Raw genomic sequence first — 25976 nt, forward strand, 5'->3', positions numbered from 1 at the left:
TGATGAAATGGGTGGAAGAGTTCCAAAGTAACGTTAAAAAATACTGAAATGTACAGTGAGTTTGCGGAATATGAATCGCCAGCAGACGAGGGACGGAGAGTATGGTGGCCTCAAATTCTCAGGCATCAACTGATTTCACGCTTGCAATAACATGACTTCTACATGCGGTCTTATTTAGTAAGTTTTGTTTGTTAGAATGTAGCCATATGAATCCAATTATGAAGCCACGGGCACGGCGTGAAATAAATCTACACTTTCCAGCATATAGTGGAACATTGGCGATGATGTATTGTGTTCAAAAATCATGTGTTTACTTGGAACTCTTTCACTTTCTTTCCAAAACGTGTTAACAGTTAATGATTTCTTTAAATAATGGTAATTTATAAAAAAAAAGGAGATGTTCCCTAATTATATGATTCTCTTACTAATATAAGGCTCTTTCTTTGTACTCAGATCAAGTATTTGGTTGCCACCTTGAGACCCTTTGTAAACGTGAGAACACAACAGTACCACACTTTGTAAAACAATGTATTGAAGCCATTGAAAAAAGAGGTAGGTACCGTTTAATGACGCGCATGTACTCAGGGTCCCATAATAGGTCCTGTTTTCTGTGTTTTCAAAGTTTTGTGCGGACCCCCTTTACAAATGTATGGAGTGGTTCTTCAGGATCAGCTGAACATCTTTCCTGCTGTCTGTGCCCATGTGGGATACTCTCCGCCATTCAGCTCCAGTGATAACTAGAGAGGGTCTACAGGAACCTTCAATGGTAGTGCTTCCCTGCTCCTGAATGGTCATTTAAAGCAGCCAATGAGTGCCTGAAAAACAGGATCACAATGGGGGCATTGCACTGCAGCTCTGGCGCTGCAGCTTGTTCCAAAGGTAAAGAATGCATATAAAAGTACCCGGAAAGCACTTTAATATGCATTATTTGGTGGTGAGGCTTCATGGGACCCTAGACTGTCAATTTAAGTTAAGGCAAGAAGCCAAAAGCAAAATGCAGGCAATAGTATTTTCTATTTGGTTTTATATGATTTACAAATACCTGCTAAACAAGCGGACAGATCGTTTTTATGGAATTTCCTGCTAAAGGAGGAAGTCTCCTTTTTCATTTTTGCACAAAAACCCCCCACATCTGGACGCGTTTTAAGGTTTCCTAAAAATGGCATTACTAGGTGGTTTTGAGGACTGAAGTTGGAAACTATTCCTTCTGTGTTATTTATTGTTATCTATTGGTTCAAGCAACTTGTACTTAAATGAATGCATACTTGGGACAATTTATAAAAGAAACCTTAAAAATATTATTCGGCATTGGCTTCATTTAAAAATATTGAAAAATATCTGTGCTGCTAGGGAAGTGAAGTACTTGAAGAACGTTATTAACGACCAACCGTAATTATTGTTAATAAACATGATTGCATATCACCGCGGAAGAAAAATTAGGGAAAAGGAATCATTTATTTAAGGCAGAGCAAAGATTTTTTTGTAAAAAAAAAAAACACAACATGTCTAATGAAGCATAGAAATGAAGGAAGACTTTTATTTCATATTTTCATTCAAAATTACTATTTTCAAATTCTGCTAACATGGTTTTTTTTATTCCCAATTAATCATAAATAGCTGGGGTATTTGAGAATGAGAATTTGGGTTTTAATGTTTCGATTTTAAGCCTATATTATGGGTGGTCTCCTATGGGTAGTCAATTTAGAAATTTAAAATGTAAAATAATTTATTTTAACAGTAAATATGACATTAACATTTATTTTTGTGTCTCTCCATTTTTTTTTCTATATATATATATATATATTTTTTTTTTTTTTTTTCCGGATATGGTTACTTGAAACTTTGTTACTCTGCTGTTGGCTTCAACACGCAGCCGAGATATAAATCAGGCTTGATCAGTATTTATGCAAGCTTCTGATGACATCTTAAACTGAAGAGAAAGTATGCAAAGGTGGCAGAAATCCCTAAAGAAGGTTAGGGTTCAAAAGATTGAAAGTTATTCAGCTAGTGGTCAACCAACGGCCGCGACACGCTAATGTCATGGGAAAAACTTATGTTCCAACTATGGGAAGAAACATTCATTGAAAAAGAATGTTTAGTGAATTATTTCATATATTGAATTCTTTAAAATCTAATTGTAATAAAGTATAGAATTTTCAGATTCACTTGGTTTTACAAGAATTTATATCTTCTAAGCAAGTAGTAGCCATTCAGTAGTTAAGACGAATTAAAATAAGCAATATATGTCAAATAACCAAAAAGGTGATACAATTTTATCATTGTAACCTCCTACTTATTCTAGTAAAAACAGGATAAAAATCAGTGTAGTCTTATGTTATTTGATATTAAGGGTAAAATATTTTATTATTAATACATGTATTTTCTTAGTGGATTGGGGTTAAGGGTTCTGGGCTATGTTATATTTAATTCATATGAAACTAAGTGGACACCTAGGTTTGATGAACAGGCTTAAGTTTTTTGAAGATGCTTATATAATTAAAAAAAAGTTTATATGCTGTTATAGATTTTTAATCCAGATTTTGTTCTTGAAACCTTATAAAGATACCAGTTTGGTTAAAATCTTTAGGTTATCCTACGGAGCCTTCACAATAGCTTGTGAATCAGGGTCATAGGAGCATGCAGTGATGGAAACATATCTTTTTTTCTATTTTGTGTGAAACTCAATGTTTATTGGCTGGACAGAAAATTGGGACTTGTATGGTTGCAAGTGTCTTCTTCTAAATTTCATTTGGAATATCCATACTCAGTAATAAATCAGATGTTGTAGACACTAAAGCTTATGGCCTACCCGACCTGCTATGGTCCTCTTATTACATGAGTGCCTTGACATTGAAACGTTGGATGACACAGATACCAAGTTTTAAAGGGTGATGGACACCCTCACCATTGATATGACCCCATATGTGTATCAGGTATGGATATTATGTGTGGAAGCGATGGAAAGGAGAACCTGAAGAACCTCAACATTGTATACAATCAGCATTTACTCAATTACTTTGCTGTATACAGTTGTTTAATGAGCCGCGTGAATTCCTTTCTATAGAAGTGTTGGCTGCTATTGGTTTTCTATATGTTTTCCATTGTTTTGCTAATGTTTATCTGAGCATCTGTTATTTACGTGTGCAAGCTTGACTTCTGTATCAACTATTTCCTGGTTTTCATGGATAAATGAGCTTATATTAATGATGCAGGTTGATGATTGAGTCAAGTAATAGTTTGTCATATACATTTGCACCTAAGTTAATTATAATCTTATTGCCTGAGGAGGTTATATTGTGACGGAGCAGGGGATTCTACCAAAGCGATGTATGATACCACAGCGTGTCTACATTCTACAGTATACAGATACTTTGTGTTCTCGAAACATAGAATCTGACAGCAAATAAGAACCGGCTGGCCCATCTAGTCATTGATCTTGTCTTAGATACAGGAGGCATGTGTCCATCCTGTGCATGTCTAAACTCACTTCTGTTCGGTGGCTGTTCCACCTATCTACCACTCTCTCACCCTGTCATTTGGATGACACTTAGGATTCAAAGAGAATTAAAGAATAAATGACATTCACTAATATCATTACTTCTTTGGTAGACAGGACAATCAGTGGTCCTTGTTTTATCTACATCCCTTAATTTAGGACAACTGGCAGTTTACTTGAGAAAGAATTATGGAAGTTTCTAAGGTGAAAGTGGGAGAATTTAATCAGTTGAGTCAAAAAAAAATCCCCAGCGGAGTTGTTTGGAATGTTACTTAATGACCGTGATGACTAAAGCATCAAGAGAATTGGTCCTCAACAATCTGAAGATCTCCCTTCATGCTACCACCATGGCATGATGTCCGGATCAGAATATTACCATATCTATTATTTATACTGTATATGTAGTTAAATTGAAAGTGTGACAGCGCTATCGAAACGTTGTGTCGATGTGTCAGAATAGGCTCTTCTTGGAAAATAATTACACCCTACGTATTTGACCGTGCTCTCAAAAGTCAGCCTGGAATCCGTAATTATGTTCTACGAATGATAGAAGTCAATGGTCCTTTTCTAAGAAAGGCCTTCTTCGCTCTAACATCTTTATCTCTCGACATACTTCTAAGCAGCTGTTACATTCTTTTTTGGCTTTTTTTTGTTTTTGTTTTAGAATGCCGTTTGTTTGACAGGATCCAGTTATAGGTTCCGAGGACTGTTTAAAGAAACAAAGAGGTTGTTGGTTTAAAAACCTCCTCGTTGCTTGTGTGATCAGATTTTTCCCATGGATTTATGCGTAGTCTGCCAAGCAAAGGGACTGACCTTTTGCTGCAAACACTTTTTCATTTCTAAATGCTCACTTTGATTTTTTTTTTTTTGTTCCATTTTATGCTCATTCCAAACTGTTTGCAGCCCACGAAAATGGTCGTGAATTATATGTTTGTGCAATGGATTCCTTTTGTGGTTTAAGTGGAATGTTTACTTTGAACAATTAGTTATCTTTGGTTAGATTATAGCGACCTGAAAAGAAAAAAAAAACAACAAAAATTACTAAAATTATTACTTTAAATACTTAAATACTGTTATGATGTTTCGCCGTCACTCACGTTATTTACATAAAGTCCCTCGGGACACAGTTATAATCATGGTTAACCCTTCATAGACTTTAGCCATTCACATTCTGTACTCTCTATGTCCCGGGAAAGAAAAAAATCAGTATTATATTTTCCAACATATTCTGGTGATCTTTGAATTTCATGTCATGAGATCAAATAAACACCAACAAAACATTGCATTCCATCCCTCTGTAGCTCAAGGGTTTATAAAAGTTTGAACATCATGTCTCTGTATGTAGGAACAAAATTCAGTTGATCAAATTTCATGTTTTTGGGCCCAATGATGGTGGAGCTATAAAGCTACAGAAAATGATTGATCATGACCATGGAGAAGATGTAATGAAAGGAAGTAAAGTACTTTACCGAGAGGGTGGTAGATAAGTGGAACAGCTTCCCAGTAAAAGTGGCAGGGGTAAACACAGTAAGAGAATTGTTTAAAGGGTGAAGAGGCACATGGCTTTTCTGTATCTAAGATGAGACCAAGAACTGATTACAGCAGGAAGAATGAGCAGATTTGATGGCCTGAAAGGTTCTTCTCTGCCGTCTAATTCTATGTTCCTAGCTAAACATCCATAGGCAAACTAGGTCCACTTTTTAGGCTTCTGTTTATTTGAAACACCGTAACTTGTTTTGATGGTTATTATCTTAAAAACAGTTGTCAGATACTTTGTCGGAATAAATTTAGACAGATAGATGTCCAACCGTCCAGATGTTCACTTGTGTTTTCGGAAGTATTGCATAACCTACAGAACACTCGTCCAAAAACAAAAGTGAAAAGCCATTTCTTTTTATTTGGTGATAATGATCCTCTCTTTTTGGATTCCTTACATGTTCTAGTTGCCAAACACTTCTTGTTTATGTTATGTTATGTCTTCTGCTGTTTGTTCTATTACTTACCAGGCATCTTTTAATTAACCAGGCTCCCTCCACCTAATGTTTCGGTTTGTCTTAGTCTGTCAATTTATGTATTGTATTAAGCGCTGCGTAAATTGTTGCCGATATATAAATAAAAGATAATAATAATAATAATGATAATAATAATAATAATAATATTCTTTTGATTGGTAGATCATTTGTCGAACAGAATTCAACAATTCTAGTTCTTGGGTATTTATAATTAAGAGTCATTTTGCTTTTTCTCGATTAAAAATGACAAATTTTATTTGTAAAAATAAAAAACATGTCAATAAAATGTACATTTGTAAGATTATTGAAGTACACGAGTCAGCATATCAATCTATACAACGGTATCATATTTTATGAACATAATGGATTAAAAGTACCAAATTTAGGGAATATTTCAACTTTCATAAGAGACTTAAGATCCTCGGAAGGCGGGATCCTGAAAACTTTAAGTTATTCTCTAAAACTACTCCAAATGCATTAATAATTGGACATATTCTTGAGCTGTTTTAGAGTGTTTAGGGAGGACTGATATTTTCACATAACTGTGCCACAAAATCCCAAATTTTTCACTTTTATTGAATCTGTATCATAAAAGTGAAAAATGCATTTAACCCCTTCACGACAAAGCCTGTACATGTTCCATTAATGGGTTTAAGTACAACCTGTTGTCCTTAAGGGGTTAAATAGATAAAGAGAACATTTTTTTAATGTTTAATTGCAGTATATGTTTTAGTAGTACATAGAAATGGAAGGTTTCGCTGCATTGTGTCCGATATACTATATACTGTAGACAGTGTAAGCGTATATTCAAATTACTCATATGGATATCAGTAAAATTAGATTTGAGTAAACTAATTAGATGTCAGTTAGCTCTGAAAATTAATTAGTGCAAAGGTTGCAATGTGTAAAATGCAATCTGTTGAGGGGAAGACATTTAAAACGAACACTCTCTGCTTTATGTTTAGTTTTAATGAGCTAAGATGTGAACAAGCAGGTAGAGATACTTTCCAAGACCATCTTTGTTACATTGTTAAACTAACGGATGACATAGAAGAGAGCGATTTTCTTAATACTAATGTCCAATATGCCCTAATTATATTATAATTGCAGAACACTTTTTTTAAAGGAATTTCATAGGTTTCAACATCTCTGCAACGCATCCAAAAATAAATCTGTCAGACCATGCATGGTTATTCCGGTTCTTACAAACATATTTTTGAAATAGAAGTTTACGTTTCATATGGCTATTTAATATGATGTCATTGCTAAAATATGCAGCAAGGAATGATCTTAAAGGGACACCCCTGTGACACAGGGAACCCCCCGTATAATTAATGCATAGGAAAGTACTTTGTAAATTTTAAAAACAAATGTTCTTACATTAGGGAGAAGCTGCAGCTCCCTGCACACTCCATGAAGTGATGTATATACTTTTTACACTGCCCTAGGCCCGACCCAGGAAATACCCTCAGCCCCCCTCCTCTGCAGCCTGCATCTTCCATCAGGGGCATAACTAGAAACCACAGGCCCCTGGTGCAAATATCCCCCCCAACAGCTGGTATGTGCCATCATTGCCCCCATACTACTTGTCTGTGCCTTCTTTGCCCCTTCCAACATATACTCATGGCACATGTATGAAGACACACTTACATAAATTACACAGACACACACACACAATTACACATCCATGCTCTTACACACACAACTAGACATCCATGCTCACACATACAAACACACACACAACTAGACACCCATGCTCTCTCTGACACACACACACAAGTAGACATCCATGCTCTCTCTGACACAGACACACAACTAGACATCCATGCTCACACACTCACAGAGTAGTTACGTCAGTGTCTTCCATGTATTAAAAGGCAAGTCATGCATTTAAGACATCTTAATTAAATATAAGACATGGCAACGCCTTCTAATAGAGGCTATGCCAAGCTCGTCTCCATTCTGTTTGTCATTTGGGGTAATTATATTTTATTTTAAAAACTCATTCAAGGCAACTGAAATCCTAGTTGATGTATATACATTTCCTAAACTTACATACATTGCCTAAACTTACCTGTCAGTGAAAGCTGCCGGAACCAATCAGCAACAATCAGCAACTTTTTAACAAGGGAGATTCTGAGAACAATGTATATACCATGGAATAAACATAAGGTGGGATTCCATACATATAAATATCTCTTTTTAAATATTATAATATAGGTTTATTTATATTTAGTATATAGAATGGTAGCATAGGATTTGAAAAACACATTATAAGGCATTCACTGCATAGAATATTAACGCATAAATACGGTATATGTCTTCAAACATTTCTTCTCCTCCTTCTCTCATTGTTATTCTTTGACCAACTGTTAGAGCCTATTTGTATTTACGTGTAGAAGATAAAAGCTGTAATAGTATAATATTTACATGAAAGCTATCATGGTGGTGCATAAATCAGGTAACTTCAAATAAAGATTGCTGTAAATGGCTCATTTTTTTTCCCATCGCAGAGAAATCTTTTTTGGCACAGAGTGAATGCTTTTTTTTATACAGTATATAAAGAATGTGGAGTTAGTGATGTTTTGTTTGGGAATAGATTCCCATCAGTTCATTATGATTTTCTATATATCCCAGGAGACTCTGATTTTATTAGCCTGGAGTATAGAACATAAATAAAACAAAAAAGAAAGTTTAGTTGTGTTCTCCGCGGGAGATCTCCAAACTTATTTATAGAGATGGTGAAAATAGTACAAAACCTAATAAAAAAAAATGAAATTATTATTATTATTGGCTTTTATTTATACAGCGCCAATAAATTATGCAGCTCTTCTTACAGTCCATACATTCAAAAGGTCTGGAATGGACTAAGTCAAGCCGAGACATTAGGTAAAGATGGCACTGCCCGCAAGATGACAATCTAGAAGGAACAGGGTATAGAGAAACATGAAGTATTGAGAAAGAGGGATGGGGGGGTTCTATTAGTGGCAGATAAATTCTAGCTGTAAAGAAGTGGGTTTTGAGATTTCTCTTGAACGTTGAGAGGTTTGATAAAAATGATTTTCAGAGGTATGGGTTAGCACGAGTGAAAGCTTGTAAGCGGGAAAAGAAGTTGATGGTACATGAGGATGAGACCCCTAGCCCACGGGAAGAACATAAGATTAAATTAGGATCAAGTAGGGAAATGTTTATGTTGTGAGGGTAGAAATGTATGGCGGAGCAATATTATGGAGTAGGTGGATTTTAGATTTAATTCGTGAGGAGATAGGGACCCAGGGGCTTCACAGAGAGGAGAAGCAGAAGAAGAGCGTAGTGTTATTAATTTAATCCTAGCGGCAGCATTTTGGATAGATTATAATGGGGAAAGTCGAGACTGAGGAATGCCAACCAGAAGAGTGTTGCAAATAGTCGAGGCAGGAGATAATAAGGGAATGAACCAGGGTTTTTGTGGCTTCTTGGGTAAGCAATGGGTAGATGCGAGAGATGTTTTTTTAGGTGCAAGTGCCAGGATCTGGGAGGGACTAAATGCGTGGGATGAAGAAGAGGGTTGACTCCAATTCATCGAGCCAGGTTAGTAGGAAAGGAAAGGATATGAAGGGAAAAAAAACATAAGATGAAATATCTAATCTAAATACTCATCTACTAAAAAACCTAATATACCACATTCATTGCTTTGTAGGGAGGTTTTCCACCGTCTGGTGGTCAAATATTTTTTTTTAATCTATAAGGCTTCCATTTAAGTGGTAGTCTGTCTTGTTTTTGAAGACAGTCGGTTTCTCTAGGTTATCCTGATGACTATACCCTCATTTCGTAAATGGGCCAGTAATGTAGATACATTAAGGTTATTGCTATTGTATCCCCAGTATTTCTTAATAATATATCACAACATCTACTGATGACATGGCAGACTAAAGATCATGCAGGCATATTATTTGGTTAATGGTACTATATGTGGTCATTAGCATACATTATACCACTGCTGAATAGATAAGCACTGTTTAAAAATATTAACCCACTTGATTAGGATGATTTATCTAACTAAAGATCTCATCCCCAGCAGTATCTGTTTTGAATGTGATCATTCAATAGAATTTGACTTTATTGGATTTTCCCCTCTATATCGCAGAATGATAAATAACTTCAGATTTCCACCATTGAAACGGCAAGATATGAAGTATATGTGCCTATAGGGACATACCGAGACATTGGTTCCCATGGAGAGTCTCCATAAAGGATGGGATGTAAAGCTTGAAATATTGATTTTGTGAGGTTTAGAAAAAACATCCAGTAAGTGAGGAATTATGACATGAGGTCATAACGTACAATTAGAGAGTCGCAGGCTTAGGTATAATAAAAGGACTTTTTACTTTATTGGGACGGTGGGAGATAAGTGGAATAGCCCCCGGCGGAAGTTAATACCGTGAGGGAACATAAACATGCATGAGATGGACATACGGATATCCTGAATCACATACATAAAAGGTTTTAGGATAACTCAACTGAGAATGGATAGCGGCTTATTAGCCTGCCCTACGATGAGTGTGCACTCAGAAATGTCTGAAGTCTCCATTGACCTACCAGTCTGATCTCACCACAATGTGCAAAGAGGTCCACATCTGGACTTTCCTTCGCACATTGGGTGGGCCTCAAGGGACCCCAAAGGTGGGCAAAGTACTGGCTTTAGGTTTTAGTCTTTAGAACAAGAGACAATGGGCAGACTAGATTTGTCGAATGGTTCTTATCAGCTGGCAAATTCTATGTTTTGTGTATTCAGAAATGAATACCGGCGCTAATCAACTAATCATTTAAAAACTTGACGTTCTGATATAATTGTGTCGGATTTAACAGTATTTTTATATTTTGTCTGCATGTCTAAAGCATAAAACTATCCAAAAAACATTTTAACTGTTGGAAATACAGATGTAATTGTTCGCTGTTTTGTTAATGGGTGAAAAAATATTTAAGGGATTGTAGTATATTAATAACGCTTGTAAGCCTTTTACTAGCGATTGAATGCTTTTGTGTCTAATCCACCGCTGAGTGAAAGAAAGATTACTTTACAGAAAATATTGGACTGAAATACGATGACCATAATTCATGCCAAGCCAAAAATTGCTATTTTGACTAAAAAGGGATGGACTTAGTTTTCCCGAAACTATTTTCCCACATCCTTGAAAACCCAATCAGAATAAAAGTTGTGACAAAATCTACAAAAGATGACAATGAGGTCACTAGCAAAATCCTTTAAAAGAAAATGCATGGAAATTTTCAACTCTATATGTTCTAACTAATATATGATTAGTCTAATTATCTAAAAAAAAATGTAAAAAAAAAAAATTTGAAGGGTTAAAAGGAGCCCAGAGAGTGGACAATGTCCAAGCGCACCCCCTTAAACAAACAATGAAAAAGAAAGTATGTGTTATGGGATGTTTGCCACTGATTGGTGGGCTTGAGGCAGCCAATCAGTGACAGGAGAGCCCTCCCATTGAAATAATTTGCAAGGAGGGCATCATAAAAATGTAGAGGGACCTCCCTGTCACATGCCTTAAAATAACATATTATTGCTGGAGGGTCTCTTTAAGGGGGATATCTGATCAACCTGGTGTATATTAAAATATCATAACCTTTAATGTAATGTTTGTAGCCACTTTAAAAGACATAGACATACTATTTTTGAAATCTATATTTAAATATGAAAACCCAAACAATACAATGTACAGCAAAATACGTAGTGGGCAAGAAAGACCCTTTTAATCGAATATCTGTAAATATCCATTATAATTCAGATTTTTATTTGCCCATTAAATTTGGAACTATATATGCTTGTAACCTGGAGTTTCGCATATTTCATTCCATTTATTAGAATTCTCTTTTTTCTTACGTAAGAACTTGTTGTTTTTTGTTTTGTTTTTTACTGCTCTCTGGATAGTTCTAAATAAAGAACGTAACCACAATCAATTGCATTGTGCATCCAAATGGCACGGGCTTGGCATCCATACTTAGTTTGTGAGTGAGGCGTGCAATTATTACATTTCCAAATATATCCACCATTCAATATCTGTAAAAATACACAGAAATGAGTAAAATCATCCCAGGCGTGAGCTTATAAAGAGCACCGTATTTCACATAGGGATCCCCAAGCATGATGAGAAAAAAAGAAAGATTTTACGCCGGGTGGCATTATACAAGGTATAGCTCCTATGGAGTCCTTAACTATCATTCAAGCTTAGTTAATTGCCGCTCTTCTATCTATCCAATCTCAACAAAAACTTCATCTCGTTCCTTGCGTTCGGTGCCAGCTGTCACTTATCCATCAGCACGCCGCAGAAGAAGAAGAGTTTGTTTGCGCAAACCGTTACAGAAACCAACCTTAAATACAGAGTTCTGACAATCCGCCGCTTCTGTTTATTGTTGTCTTGAGACATAATAATAATTAGCGTTTGTATGCCAGCCAGCGATACCTTGCCCTGATCCCTGGGAACGATACAGTTAAGGGAAGACTTTGACAAAGTTCTGTTCCATCCAATAATTAAGTCTCACTTTCCTTTTTCTTTTTCCTTTTTCTTTTTGTTGCTCTAATTTTTTGTATTCTTTACCAAACTTTAAAGGTTCTACATTCTGCTGCTTGAGAAACATCACTCCTAGTACCGTTGAGTTCCCAAACCCTATTTCAGAGGAGAAATGTTAGAACAAGTAGACATAATCTAAAACTGGAGGCTCGGAGATGAAATGTTAGAAAGTTATAATGTATTGAGAGGGTGATGGAACAGCCTCCCATAAGAAGTGACATTTTATAACCAGGAACTGGATAAAAACAACGTTTCCTCACCGTCTGATGCACTTTTTATAGACTTTATAAGCTCACATAGACCGACTTCATAGCAAATTATCGAGAAGAGATCCAGCGATGCCAAGAAACACATATTCACATATTTCTATATCTTAGGTAGACAGAGATTCAAAACACATGAACCGTCTACTAAAGACACATTTAATATATCTTAACCCGGTGTCCAGGCATCTCCTAACCTTACGTGGCACTGGGTTTTTTTATTTTTTTATTTCTACATTAAACCTGGCTGTACATTTTGTAAGGCTTAGAAGTTTAAAGGGCACGTGGTGTGATAAATATGTATCGCTGCGCCGGAGTCAAGAGCCAAGGGGATGCTCCAGCTGTTCTGCAGCTGGGAAACATATATTTCCTATCCTTTTCAGACAACAGATGTTGGATGGATGCATGTGATAAGAAACCTGTGTGGATACAGTAGGTAAACATAAAGTCATTTGGAGGGGCCTTTGTATTTTAAGCAGAGACGCACTAAACATGTATACAGTATGTACCAGTCGATTAGGATACGCTAAATAATTCATATAGAAACACCAGTCGGTCTCGTCTTAGATTCAGGAGCCGTATGTCTATCCCATGCATGTTTAAATTCCTTCACTGTATTAGCCTCTACCACTTCTGATGGAAGGCTGTTCCACTTATCTACCATATAACTTCTTCACATCACATATTTGCTTTATTCAATTTGGTCGGCCAGTAATAATAAGGTTCTCTGCAAGTCACAGGGAGCACCTTAGAAAAGCTGTACCCCGTTCTATAAGTAGTTGTATATTCAGTGATGTGTTACAGAGTTGTGCTGCCCAATGCCCAATAGGGCAGCACCCACCAGTGCCATTTGCCCCTAAAAAAAATGAGCGAGGTAACCCCTCTCAAAAATACTTTGCACTAACCTTGCAAAGCGGGGCTCTGGGGTGGGAATGTAGCGTGTCACTGATGTCCTTCAAGCTACTCAATCAAGATCAATGGCAGATTATACATCCCAACATTGTTTGTTAGTCCAAGGAAGCAAATGCCCTAGATCATTCCTGGGGGAGAACAGACTCCCTCTCTGATTAAACCGCATGGGCTCCTAGTCCCAAATATGCCTCCGAATAATGAATTGGAGCCAAGAGCTCTCACTACTTCCTTCTACCCTACCGGCTGCACTCCGGTGAATCTGGACTCAGGATGCAGCTGAATGCTGGGGAGTCTCAATGTTCCCATAATATGGATCAATAGCATTAATTAAAAAAGGGTGGAGAGCCCCAAAAATGTTGTGGTGCCTTGAATGAACCACCAAATATAGTGGGGCAGAATTGACACCAAATTTGTTTTAAGAACAAAACTTACTTAATGCAACAGTTTCCATTTCTATATTTTTATCTCATTTTTTTTTTTTTTTACTTTGTTTCTTGGATGCCACGTCAAGGAATTTTTCTTTAAACTCTGTCCATCTTATACGATTTACTGATTATTTAATATTAACGTTAGACAGGTTATAGACCGTGATTAACTCAGACAGACGCCCTTTCGTTTTCCAGTATATGTATTTCTTTTCTATCGTGCCTCTCAACAGAATACCATCAAAGTATTTTTTTGTATACTTTTCACAAAGGTGCCGTTAAAGTTGTTTTGTTTGAAAATTGTTCAGGGAATTACAACTTAAAAGACAGCTCTCTATTCTAAATTACACTTGGCTTAATTGTGTTTCTAAAATAATATATTTGCTCTCCAGCTTAGAGAATGTGGTTATAAAGTAGATGTCTAAATCCTATAATTCACATGGGTTTGGTTTGGCCAAATTTTCAAAGTTCTTACAAAGGGAAGTTATGGCCCGTGAACACTATAACACGAATATTTCCAAGCACACCATGGTTTCTATATTGTATGTAAACCTGGGAAAGGTTAATCTACCCCCTGCCCCCCAATCTGTGACAAGTGCCCTTTTTAATATTTTTGTGCAAAATTTTATGAATAGTTCTAAATTCGGCGGTGCTAACATTTATTATCAGAATTTGTGATGTGTTCTGACCTATGGCGGACGTTCCGGAGGGGGCAGCATCTCCTGTGCCATATAACAGGGAGGCAGATTTCTTTATTATGTGATCTGGCTCTCCGGCACATCTCTGCGCCATATGCTAATTTGGATCGACCATATAACCAGACCATGTACACTATTTAGCTCTGTGCCCAATCAGCACACGGTCCACGAAGTCCCTCCAAGCTGCATGTCCTTAAAATGAAGCATGTTGGCATATGATGTCATATCTCGGCGCTCATCATACTGGATGGCTAGCTGTTTACTGGTGGTGGAAGCCGACGTCTTGAGCCCATGGATGCTCTTTGGTCATCACTTTTCCTGAACCAGCACGATAATGTAAGGCAGCCAGAAGTAGTTAGTAGTTGGTCGGTAGCCAAATTTATTTTGGGCAACTCTTCAGAAGCCCTTGGAAAAAGCAAAATTATACAATTGTAATTATTCAAGATAAAATTGTAATTATTTGTGCTTTGAGATTGAATGTGCGTGTTTTTTAATGAATGAATGGTATAATAGTGTAGCAACAAGTGTGATATATTGATCAAGATGAAAAACAGTTTGGAATATAAGCATTTTGGTCAACCTGTGGTCTCACATTATAAACCCTCCAGGAGATCAACTCAACAAGCGTTGTTCCTCAACATATCCCTTTAAATTCACTTCTTTAAACATTCTACAGATTTTGTTAAAATATTTTGTTATTGGTATTTTTTAATAATACCTTAAAATAGCTTTTTGTGATCCCCCCCATCCAACAAGGCATCGGATTTATAGACGTGGTTATGGAATGTTGCGTCCGTTCCTAATAAAAAGGATGCAACCCGTGTTCTCCTTGACACGTCAATTCCACGTATTAGTGTACTAAGAAATTATGTTTGTCGAGGCATGAATATTCAGCAGCCGACGGTGTTTATAGAGCCTGGATCTTCCGGCCAATGTTATAACGGATGATTTATTTTCATTTTAGTAACCTTTCTCCATCTCTGTTTTTAGGATTGGACGCCGACGGCATTTACAGAGTTAGCGGCAACTTATCTATAATACAGAAGTTGAGATTCATTGTAAACCAGGGTAAGTTATTATTAACTTAATAGACATGTTTTGATTTTCCTTAACGTAACACTGTTGTTCTTGGAAGGGAGACTTTTTTTTTTCTCTCTCTCTTTGTTTTCTCATTGCAATTTTGATCAATTCTTGTTTTTTTTTTTTCTAGTTAGCCTTTGATGATAATGTTTTCAGATTATCTGGAAATAAAAGGGAAAGAGAAGTTTAGCGGTTAGCTTTTGAACTTTTCTGAGCATTAATGGCCACAGGGGAAGAAGTTTCCTGGCAATTGATGATTGTCTTCTAGAACTAAGAGCTCATGGCTTGCACTACTCCGTCATTAACAACAGGAAATACCCACCCCGCAGGTCACTATAGCTATTGTGAGAATTCCCTACCAATTAAGCATTCCATCACTATGTAATTATTTTATGTAGCGTGATTTGTTTTTTTTTTATGTTTGTCGCCTACAAGATTTATTGTGAAAAAGAGAGAAAAAAATCGTAGAAATTATGTTCTCCTCAGCACAGGTTATGTTTTTTTGGATCTTGCCAATGTCCTGATTTTCCCATAAGATTCCTCGCCTATATTGTTGCAGGACTTTATCTAATGACTTGGTTTGCCTGCCTCATACCGGGAACTCCCACAGCAAAGTTGACATTCATAATAATCCACAATTATTCCTCTTAATGTTCCATAATTAATAGTAAGATTCCCTCGGGAACTTGCTCTACCCTTGAGTCGGATGGCAGTAGTTAAACCTATGAAATAATGTTTGGAACTGCCTATACTATAAATATTTTACTTGAGTCATAAAGGGACTCTCACTTTTCTCCTTCCCATTTATCCTGTATATCTTTGTTTTTTTATACATATACTTAACTCACTTTCTCCTGCACTTTCATTACTTTGAGATTTGAACATTGGTTTGATAATGTCTCAGGGATCAGCCTTTCGATGTTTCTTCTACATTTTGAAACATGACTTACATCTCACTTGTCTTAGTAAAATAACTTTGAGAGCAGCGAACCCTTGACATTTTATTCCTACTTAGTGGCAGAAAACAGGAAGGAGTTGCAAGCATGGACGCTAAAGAAAGACAAAGGAAGGGTCCAAGTCATATTGGTATGGCCCAAGCCAGACTCTACCATTGCACACTTGTTAATGGATCATTTCCGCCCATTCCTCTTGGAAGGACTGGGATTAAAGTTGCCACAGCCAGCTCTTGATACATGAAAATCAAGGCCAAACTTCAGGGTCTTAAGTATCAGAGGAAGAAAATCTCTTAGAGGACCCGGTCTTTTACAGACAAAAGGTTTTCCTTTCAGGACCTAAACTAGAACAAAACAAATTAATTGCACGCACGAAAGTTGAGATCATTAAGTTATTTGCCAATATTTACATTCTGAAGAAAAACCAAAGGTTTTGAATGTTTGCAGAACCTATTTTTTGTTCATATGCATGGAAAGGATTCAATTTTTCATCAACAAAGTCAATAAATACAAGGATAATTTAAGTAGGACTAAATTGTTTTATATATATATATACATTTTTTTTATTTTTTTTGTTATTATTATATTTTTTTATTAGTTCATTCAAATGAACTCACATGTAACTCATTTTTTAGTATTTCTATTTAATATAATTTTCTCAGGCAGCTTTTTATAGCCATTTGTATGAGTTCTTGCTTGCTATCTGAGCCCCAATCTACTAGACAAACACCCGACTCCTTATAACAAACAACAGAATGGTTCAGTCTTGGTCACCTTGACTGAACCTTTGACTAATAAAAGTCTATGAAGGAACAGACTTCATTAGCATTGCCATAAAGCATCAGCTCAGTGTGGTGTTTGAGCCAGGAAAGCCACCCAAAATATGGCCTTCAGGACTGCGCGTAAAGAGATAAAACCAGGTTTTAGCAATTGTTAACCTACATTATACAGAGATGGATTTTATGTCCAAGGAGATAATATTTTTCCCCTTAAAATTTAGCCATGCAACTTATAATTTAGTTTTTCCATTCATTAAGCTAAACATTGTTGTTTAGTTATAAATTAAAGATTAAAAACACCTCATAATTTCTACCAACACCCCATCCATTAGCTTCATAATTATATAATTGGGCTCAACCAAGAATATTCATAGCGAAGCCACAAACTGCAAAAAAGTGTTAACAACTGAGTGTTTCTATTAACTAAACTACCAAGTGAAATCATTTAATAATATAGGATGTGCCTGCTTGATTAATTGTGGTAGAGTAAAATTTACAATAAACTTGTCTTGATCGGTGCTTCACAGAAGCACTATTACTGTCTGTGCAGTTGTTTAACAAGAATTTAATTGGAAAGATAAGTGAATGCACGTTTAAAAGTATTGTTAATTTGCTTTGTAATCACCCCATCCTTCAAAGTATTGACAGCACCAGACGCAAACCCTCGCTACTTTTACAAGTATTATTTTCCATTTGTGCGTCGTAAATTATAGAGTTTTAATTGGAAGATTTATGGATATGAAGAATGGAAAAATGTATTTTTTATTGTAACCAAGGGTTGTCTCTGAAAAAGAAAATGTTTTGGTTTATGTGGACTGTAATATATGAAATCATTAGTTGGTTTGTTTGTTAAGATATTTGTTCTTGGTTCAAATTTAATGGAACGTGGGAGCCGGTCAAAGTCACTTGGTTGCAACTCATGCTTTTTACCTGTTTTCGAATGTGTTGGGTTCCTACTTGATTAGACTTAGAAGATGAACTTGGGTTGGAGAAACCTTGAGATGATGAGTAGAAAGCAAAGCTTCTCTTGTATTTGATAAAATGTGAGAGCCTTATACTCCTATCCTATGAGGTTGAATATACGGAAGATCTAGGTTGGAGTTGTGGTAGGAGCTCGTGTGGCTTTGGTCATCACTTGTCACTCTAAATGAAATCCATAAAGTATTTGAGAATTCTAAACAAATAAATCCACAGACAAACGACGTATTCAAGCTATCAGGGTAATAGAAGATAGACGTCTTGGCTAGATTATAATAAAAGTACTAGATTATAATAAAGAACTAATGCTAAATTGCTAATTCCAACCCCAGAGCATAGAGTGATAGACAGCACACGGCTGATTAACAAGGTTGGATGACTTCTGAGAAGTCTAACCGGAATAGAATGTGAAGTGTCGTTTTCTTGTGAATCATTCTTAATCAGTTTTAAAGTATATAATATTCGAAAATAGCAAACTAAATTGCATCACATTCTTTATTCACTTTTAAAGCCAAGGTTGATGATCAATGATGACAAGCGTTTTGGTCAACCACAGGATATCATCAGAGCAAATGTGGTGAACCAGAAAAGTCATGTTGTGCTCATAGCGACTACAGAACAAAAGTCATTTAGGATAGGATATAATATTGGATATTATTATATTATTTGGGAATATTTGGTTCCCAAATATTTATAATTCACTTGTGTGTATTTTGTTGTTCTATATATGAATGTGAGACCTATTAGGATGTATTTAATCTGGGTTTACCGGTTACTCTTGAGGTTATGACCACAGCTGGTCCCAACATGGTGTTACATTTTACGTTACAACAAAGTTGTTCCTTAATTTACAAGAACACAAACAAAAACATTGAATTGGAGAATATAGATGGTCATAAAATTGGGTATGTTGGAAGGAAATTGAGTATGGTGTGAGACAGAAAGGGGTGAAGTGAGCTGGTAGGGGTATAGAGCGAAATTAATTAAGAAAGAGATGTCGAACTTAACAGGATCACATAATAAAAACCATGGAATGTTGGTGATGATACCATAGTGGCAAAAAAGGTGAAATAAGTGGGTATTTCTATACAATAATCAACTTGGTTATATGGTTTTGTTTATAACCAAATGTAAAACTGGGCATTATTCACTATGGATACATATTAATTGTAAACCAGATTCACCGGTAGCACAGAGTAAACCCTATTTACTTCGGAGAACAATGATAATGTTGTGTTCTAACGGGAGTTCTCCACTGAGCTTTCCATGCAAACTAGTCAAAATATTAGTTAACCAAAATATAGTTTGTTGCAGACAAATTTTCATTTTGGCAAAGTAGAACACAACTCCCTTACCAACAGTAACCGAGCCGCTTCATCCGGTCAGACAAATGTTAGTAAAGTGCAAATCATTATTAAAAAATACGTAATTGACAAAAATGCATGTTTTATCATTTTAATTTACTTCTATCAGGCCACAATTACCTGTAATAACTGGCTAGGCGAGGATTTGTTACGGAGGGCAAAAATAATTGCAGATAACCAATTATTATAATTGCATAACTGTATAATGAGTTGAGTTCTTTTGTTTTTGTGCTCCCATCTTCCTGATGATGATTTTGTAAGCATTAGTTGAGCAATAATAAGTATTGAAATCCATTTATCTATAGGTAAACCTATCTAGAGAGCTGTCAGTCTGTCTATCTATCGATCTATCGATCTATCTATCTATCTATCTATCTATCTATCTATCATCTATCTATCTATCTATCATCTATCTATCTATCTATCTATCTATCTATCTATCTATCTATCTATCTATCCATCTATCTATCTATCTATCTATCTATCTATCTATCTATCTATCTAATGTCCCTAATGACTCTTGATGCCCAAATGGACCCCTTGAAGCTGCTACTAATGTCACCTTCTGTTAACAACATCTGTAATTATAGCCAAGAAAGTGCAAGGTGTATTTTTAGTATATCCCTGGGGTCTCGATTCGCCCTACAAATCATCACCTGCCATAAAAATTGTCTATTTCATTATTTGCAAAATACTGTCCTTTCATGACAGTATGCTTTGTAATTAGCACTATACATCAGAGACTGAATGTATACAAAGAAAGTCGCCATGTAAATAGCCCATTCAGATAAATATAAGTTAATTAAGCCATGTCAAGTCCATAAAAAGAAGTCCAATTATATTCAACAGTCATCATGGATAGTCATTGCCCTCTGCTTTCCCACCATAAAATAATACTTGTCAACAGAATACCAATTTCCTTACCATATTAACTAAATAACATTCAATTGGGTAATTATTAATAAATGTAACTATTACATGTCATCTGTATTTATTCGCTATTTCTTTAGTTGCCAATTAAAATACATGTTCTGCATTATATTTTGTGGAAGCCCTTTTTATAAAGCATTTATAATGTTTTTTGCTCCTTGAGATTTCCGGTCATTCATTTCATTCACTAGGTGTTGAATCAGTTAGGAATGATACCAAAATCTTCATTCTTGTCTTTTGCTGTTCAATACTTTGGGGAATATTTGTCCAGAGATGGATGGTATCCATCATGTAAATGATTTGTAATATCTGTCAATCAATATTAATCATCCATTACAGATGAAGAGAGTTAAACAGACACTGATGTTTTAATCACTGTATCTTTATGAAACACTCAGAAGTAAGGTTCATAGCGGAAAATAAGATGGTCCACAGGGTCCTTCCTTTGGTCACTATACTGATAAGACAACTCTTAGAAGAGAATTGGTCTTCATGAATAAATAAGCTTTTGGTTTCAGAACAAAAGGTGAGAAATGATTAACCTTAAATACTACCAGTCCAGCCATTCCCATCCCATGATTACCTCTGTCCTTTCCACAACAAAATCCCACATATTTAACCCAGCCTTGCCGCCTCCATGGAACAGAACCAAAGCTGTCAAACCTTGCTAAGACAAAGAATGAGAAGGTCTACACATTTTTTTGCTAATGTCCTCCATTTAACCATGGAATAAATGAAAATATCAGTAAAAATACCAAGGAGCTTCCCATGATGGCTCATATGGTAGTCTCTTCTTCTTGCTCCATATGGGAGCCAGAAAAGGGGCAAACGAATGGGTCTAGACATACTTGGCTTGTAGGAGAATAAAGCATCGTTTCACCTGCTGAGATCCTGGGTGAAATGTTAACACCAAAGGAGTGGATACATATTGTGAAAAAATCTGCTCAACTTTACTTAACCACACTTGGGATTGTTGATAATTGGGCCATTTCTACCCAACAGATCGGTTTGTCCCGGCTGTATCACTCTTTTGATAAAAACCCTAGAGAGGAGCTGAAACACCAAGTTTGTTATTTTTCTGATGCCCATTATGTGTACATAAATTGACCCCTGCCTTCAGCAGAAAAAAAAAAAATATATATATATATATATATATATAGTTTTTTCCAGTGAATTCCCCTATAAAGCTTATCAAATAGTAAAGTCATCAGTTACTTTGACAACAAGGAACTTTGTCATCGTATAACAACCTAATGGATTTACAATTACAGTACAATGATATCTATAGCACCAATAACAGAACGGCAATTTGTTGTTTTGATATGTTTTGATTTTTGTTTGATGGTTTGAAGTCTTTCGACTTTTGATGAACATAACATTCTGAATTTGACAGCCAACTGCGTGAGAAAAAACTAATTCCAAGCAGCAGAAAATCAAAGGCGTTATCGAGGCTAGCGTATTATCCAAAATTATGGTTTCTGTGTATATAGAGATTATGAGACACAATTTATAATCATATAGATACATTATATTATAAATCACAGTTTATATACACATTGTATTTCAAAATATTAATTTTAATATTTAATTATATATTTATTTTTAAAACAGAAGCTACTGAACTGTTTTATTGTTTGCAAAAGAATAAACTAAGAAGTTTGATGGGTAGACATTTTTTTTAAGATTTGACACAATGCATGAAATAAAAAATAAAAAAAATAAAAAAGTTCAATATAATAAGATAGATTTCCTAAAATGATAAATATTTTGAAACATATTATTTATATAGCATAAAATTTGCTCTTGTTGACTTCACCCCATGTTTTATTTTCCAAATTATTTATATATATATATATAGGGGCAAGCAGAGATTGATTTTATGGTAGCAAAGAAAACACCATAAAAACGTACGCATTAATATTGTTTAACCCCCTGGGCACCGGAGCGGTCGCATTCTCATTATTAAAAAAAAATGTGTCGCTCTCCAAACGCTCGTCCTTTAATGGGTTAAAATTCTGATTATTCATTATGTCAGGTAGCAAATATCCTTCAGAGTAACAGTAGACATTAAATCTGTCAAGAGGCAGGCGGTAAAATAAATGTCTGGGATACCTTCATAAACAAAAATCTTATTTCCATAATTCATACAGCTGGCTGGCATTTATTGGCACGTCAGGTGCAATGGGGACATTTCAGAACCATTAACATGTACGGCATCATTTGTCAACAATGCAACAATGTAAGCAAATCGTTCAGAACACATACAGATTTACAGCGTTTTCTGCCAGCTGCTAATTACGATGTGCTCGGCCTATGTGGTAGGGCCGGTTTTATTGGAAAATGACAAAGGGGGCTGTAGTATCCCGGTTAGGAATATAGATGGGGGCTTCTGGTAATAATAGATGCGACAACAGGACCACACATCGGTTTCGCGTCCTGCAATTGATTGCGTTTGATGGATGAAAGACACGCGTTGCGTAAACTACTGTTTATTTAGATTTTTGTCACCTGAATTAATAAACAAAAAAAAAAACGTAAAAAAATATATGTATATATATATAATTTTTTATTCGGTTTAGATTTTTTTAGCAGGAGGGTTTTTTGTTGTGGGGTATCTATAACATAAGTCGTGGGAAGGGTAATTATGTATATGCAGAGAACTGAATATTTACCAGGTTTGGTTTAAAGGTGCCGTTCCTCTCCATCGGCAGAATTTTACACTTTTGTACCTAAATGGATCATTTGAAACATCATTGATTGACAAAAACTTAACAGAAATAATTATTTCGTTATGGAAAATGTTGTATTATTAAGGGAGCCCTTAATTATCATGTGACAGAAAAGCAGGCACTGATGGGATGTGAAACCTATGAAAGGTTCTAAAATGTTTCTGTGTTGTTTTTAGATGATTGAGAAAAGAGAATAAAATGGCAGAAAAGTGTATTTGTTTGGCATTTAATATTTTCTCTAAGTGGAACAACTATTCCAACTAATACCCCTTCTCACCCTACCCGGTCCTGCTCTTATATATTTCTGCTCCTTAAATGTCATTGACGACTCACCCAAAATCATTTAATTGGGGCGGATTTATGACCAAGATTCATTCACAAGTCCTTTGTGCAGACTGAATGGATGGTAGGACTTGCTGGTTATTAAATAGGTATCGCTATGACAAAGGGATGGGTTGCCTTGGATAATGCATAGTTTAATTGGGGGGTCAACTTGGTCTTCATGCAGAAGGAGCTCATCATGGATGGCCCTTTCCATGAAGCCAGTGAGACAGGGGTCTATTCACTAAAGGGAGAGTTTGCCTATCAATACAAAGCTTCTGTTGCAGGAAGAACTTCGCTGGGCCTGTATAATGTATACTTAAATAGATGTCAACTCTCCTTTTAGTGAATAGACCCCATCAGGTGGACCACTGGCCGACAGCAGCATGATCCTGCTCCAGCTGCAGATAGATAGGGTTTTGTAGTGTGCGATGGATGGTTGGATATACCCAGCCGCATTGTACATAAGCATAAATGTGTACATCTGCACATACCCAGGCGTCCGATCCGGCCCTGGACACCATGGAGTGCTTAACCTCCCCTCTCAGACAACCCCCTTTGGTGAACTAAACACCATAGGGATTCTACAAGGATTCTCGTTATTGTTAAAAACAATGTTTTTGCATTATAAACAATACATTCTAAAACCCTACATTTATTTTCTTGTAAACCTTTTTTTTTACGAAAACAAGCAAGGAATTGAGAGGTCCATCTGCAGTCATCCGTACTTTCTTTTCAAACAGATAACCAAAGTTTCTTCTGTTTGTTTGCCTCGGGGGTGATTAGATTTGTTCTGTCTCCTTTTATTCCTGATACTTTTTATGGCAACGCATTTCTAACGATCCCCTCCCCCCCCCGACGCAATGCTTTACTTAGTTTCGAAACTGAATCCAGCCCCCCCAAAAATGATAATCACAGGAGCGCTTAACTGCTTATATAGTCGTCTCGATGCTTGTGATGTGCCGCGGTGGATCGCCTAGAAGTCCATTTCAAACGGCATAGTTCTTGTTAATTCTGCGCCGTCTTCTGCTTTAGTCAATAAAATACACGTTCGTATGAATAGATTGAAATAGCTAGAAGCTGGCAAAAGGCCCGCGTGCGTCATGTGAATAGGTATTTGATATCACTTATTTTCACGCACTGCCACTGAGACAAGAGTACTTCTGTCTTCGCTCTGGCTCGGGGACTTACCTCAGGCAATAAGAAAGAATGCTTTAGTTTTTTTTTATTATTTTTAGTACAAAATAACTCTGGAATACCGAATGCATTTCTGTGAACACAGATAGGACTTTGTTTCCACTCATGGGAAACTTGCGTTCTAACCTGTTTACATACAGCTGCGGACCACCTGTAGGAAAAATAGCAAATTAAAAAGAGACCCCACTGTTGTTTTCTAATAAAAATTTGTTACTATTTTTTTATGTATATTTTTTTTTTTATAAGCCGAGAAACTTTTTTATTTCTTGTTATTGTTTCAAGGAAAATGATATTACTTATTTTAAAGGAAAAGATGTTTCTATTTGTATCGACATAGAAATGTTGGCAAATTATTGGCAAAATATGATATGGTATTTACTGTATGTCATGATGATTTGAACACCAATCCTTTACCTTATACTATTATAATTATTATATATATATATACGATATATGATATATATATGATATATGTATATATATATATATATATATATATATTTTTTTATATATTATTAATTATTAAAACATCATATTCTGAATAACTATATAATGGGTAACCAGGGGCGATTTGCATCACGTAACTACTTGGACCAGGGCAAACTAAGGATGACTCGGAGGCCATGGCGAAAGATTGGTTCAGTATGGGGCTCTGTTGGCTAAAGGGCCACCGGGCATTAGCCCAGTATGTTAGACGGCCAGTCCGGGAATGAATTGCATTTACAGAACAAGAGAGGAGGACTCTGTTCAAAAGATTTTATAATCTAGGAGGTTCGATCTCTTTTATGTTTTTTTTTTTTTTGCCCTGGCATGATCGCTTCCCACTGGGATTAAATCTTCCAAACAAAAACTGGACAATGAATTATAGTTTTTCCCCGCAGGAATTTGTGAATGTATTATGACTTTTCTACTCTTCATGAAACCACTCACGTCTCATTCATTTTCCTATTACAATTTTAGTATAAGAAATTAAAGTTATTCAGGGTCTAAATTTTTAAAAATAAATTGTTTAATATTTTTTTATTTTTATTGATTGAACTGTTTAAATGCAGTTAAATGAACTACAGGAATAATGCAATTAGAAATATGTGTTTCTCTTACGATCAGTGTTTGAATCTTTATGTATTTTGATAGAAACATAGAAACACATAATTTGACGATAAGATTGTCCAGGTTTAAGTGATATATATATATATATATATATATATATATATATATATATATATATATATATATATTTACAAAACAGGAATTATTTATTTAATATAAG

General features: G+C 35.7%; 1 protein-coding gene across 1 annotated transcript in view; it reads left to right on the top strand.

Annotated features, from left to right (window-relative positions):
* Positions 1-25976, top strand: part of ARHGAP15 (Rho GTPase activating protein 15) — a 179376-nt gene that overhangs the window by 106740 nt on the left and 46660 nt on the right. Inside the window, exons 11-12 of the mRNA XM_053472318.1 lie at positions 454-552; positions 15366-15443. Coding sequence (XP_053328293.1) covers positions 454-552; positions 15366-15443 — 177 coding nt within the window. The remainder of the gene's footprint in view (positions 1-453; positions 553-15365; positions 15444-25976) is intronic.

The sequence above is a fragment of the Spea bombifrons genome, chromosome 7 (genome assembly GCF_027358695.1).
Source record: "Spea bombifrons isolate aSpeBom1 chromosome 7, aSpeBom1.2.pri, whole genome shotgun sequence".
Classification (NCBI taxonomy): domain Eukaryota; kingdom Metazoa; phylum Chordata; class Amphibia; order Anura; family Pelobatidae; genus Spea; species Spea bombifrons.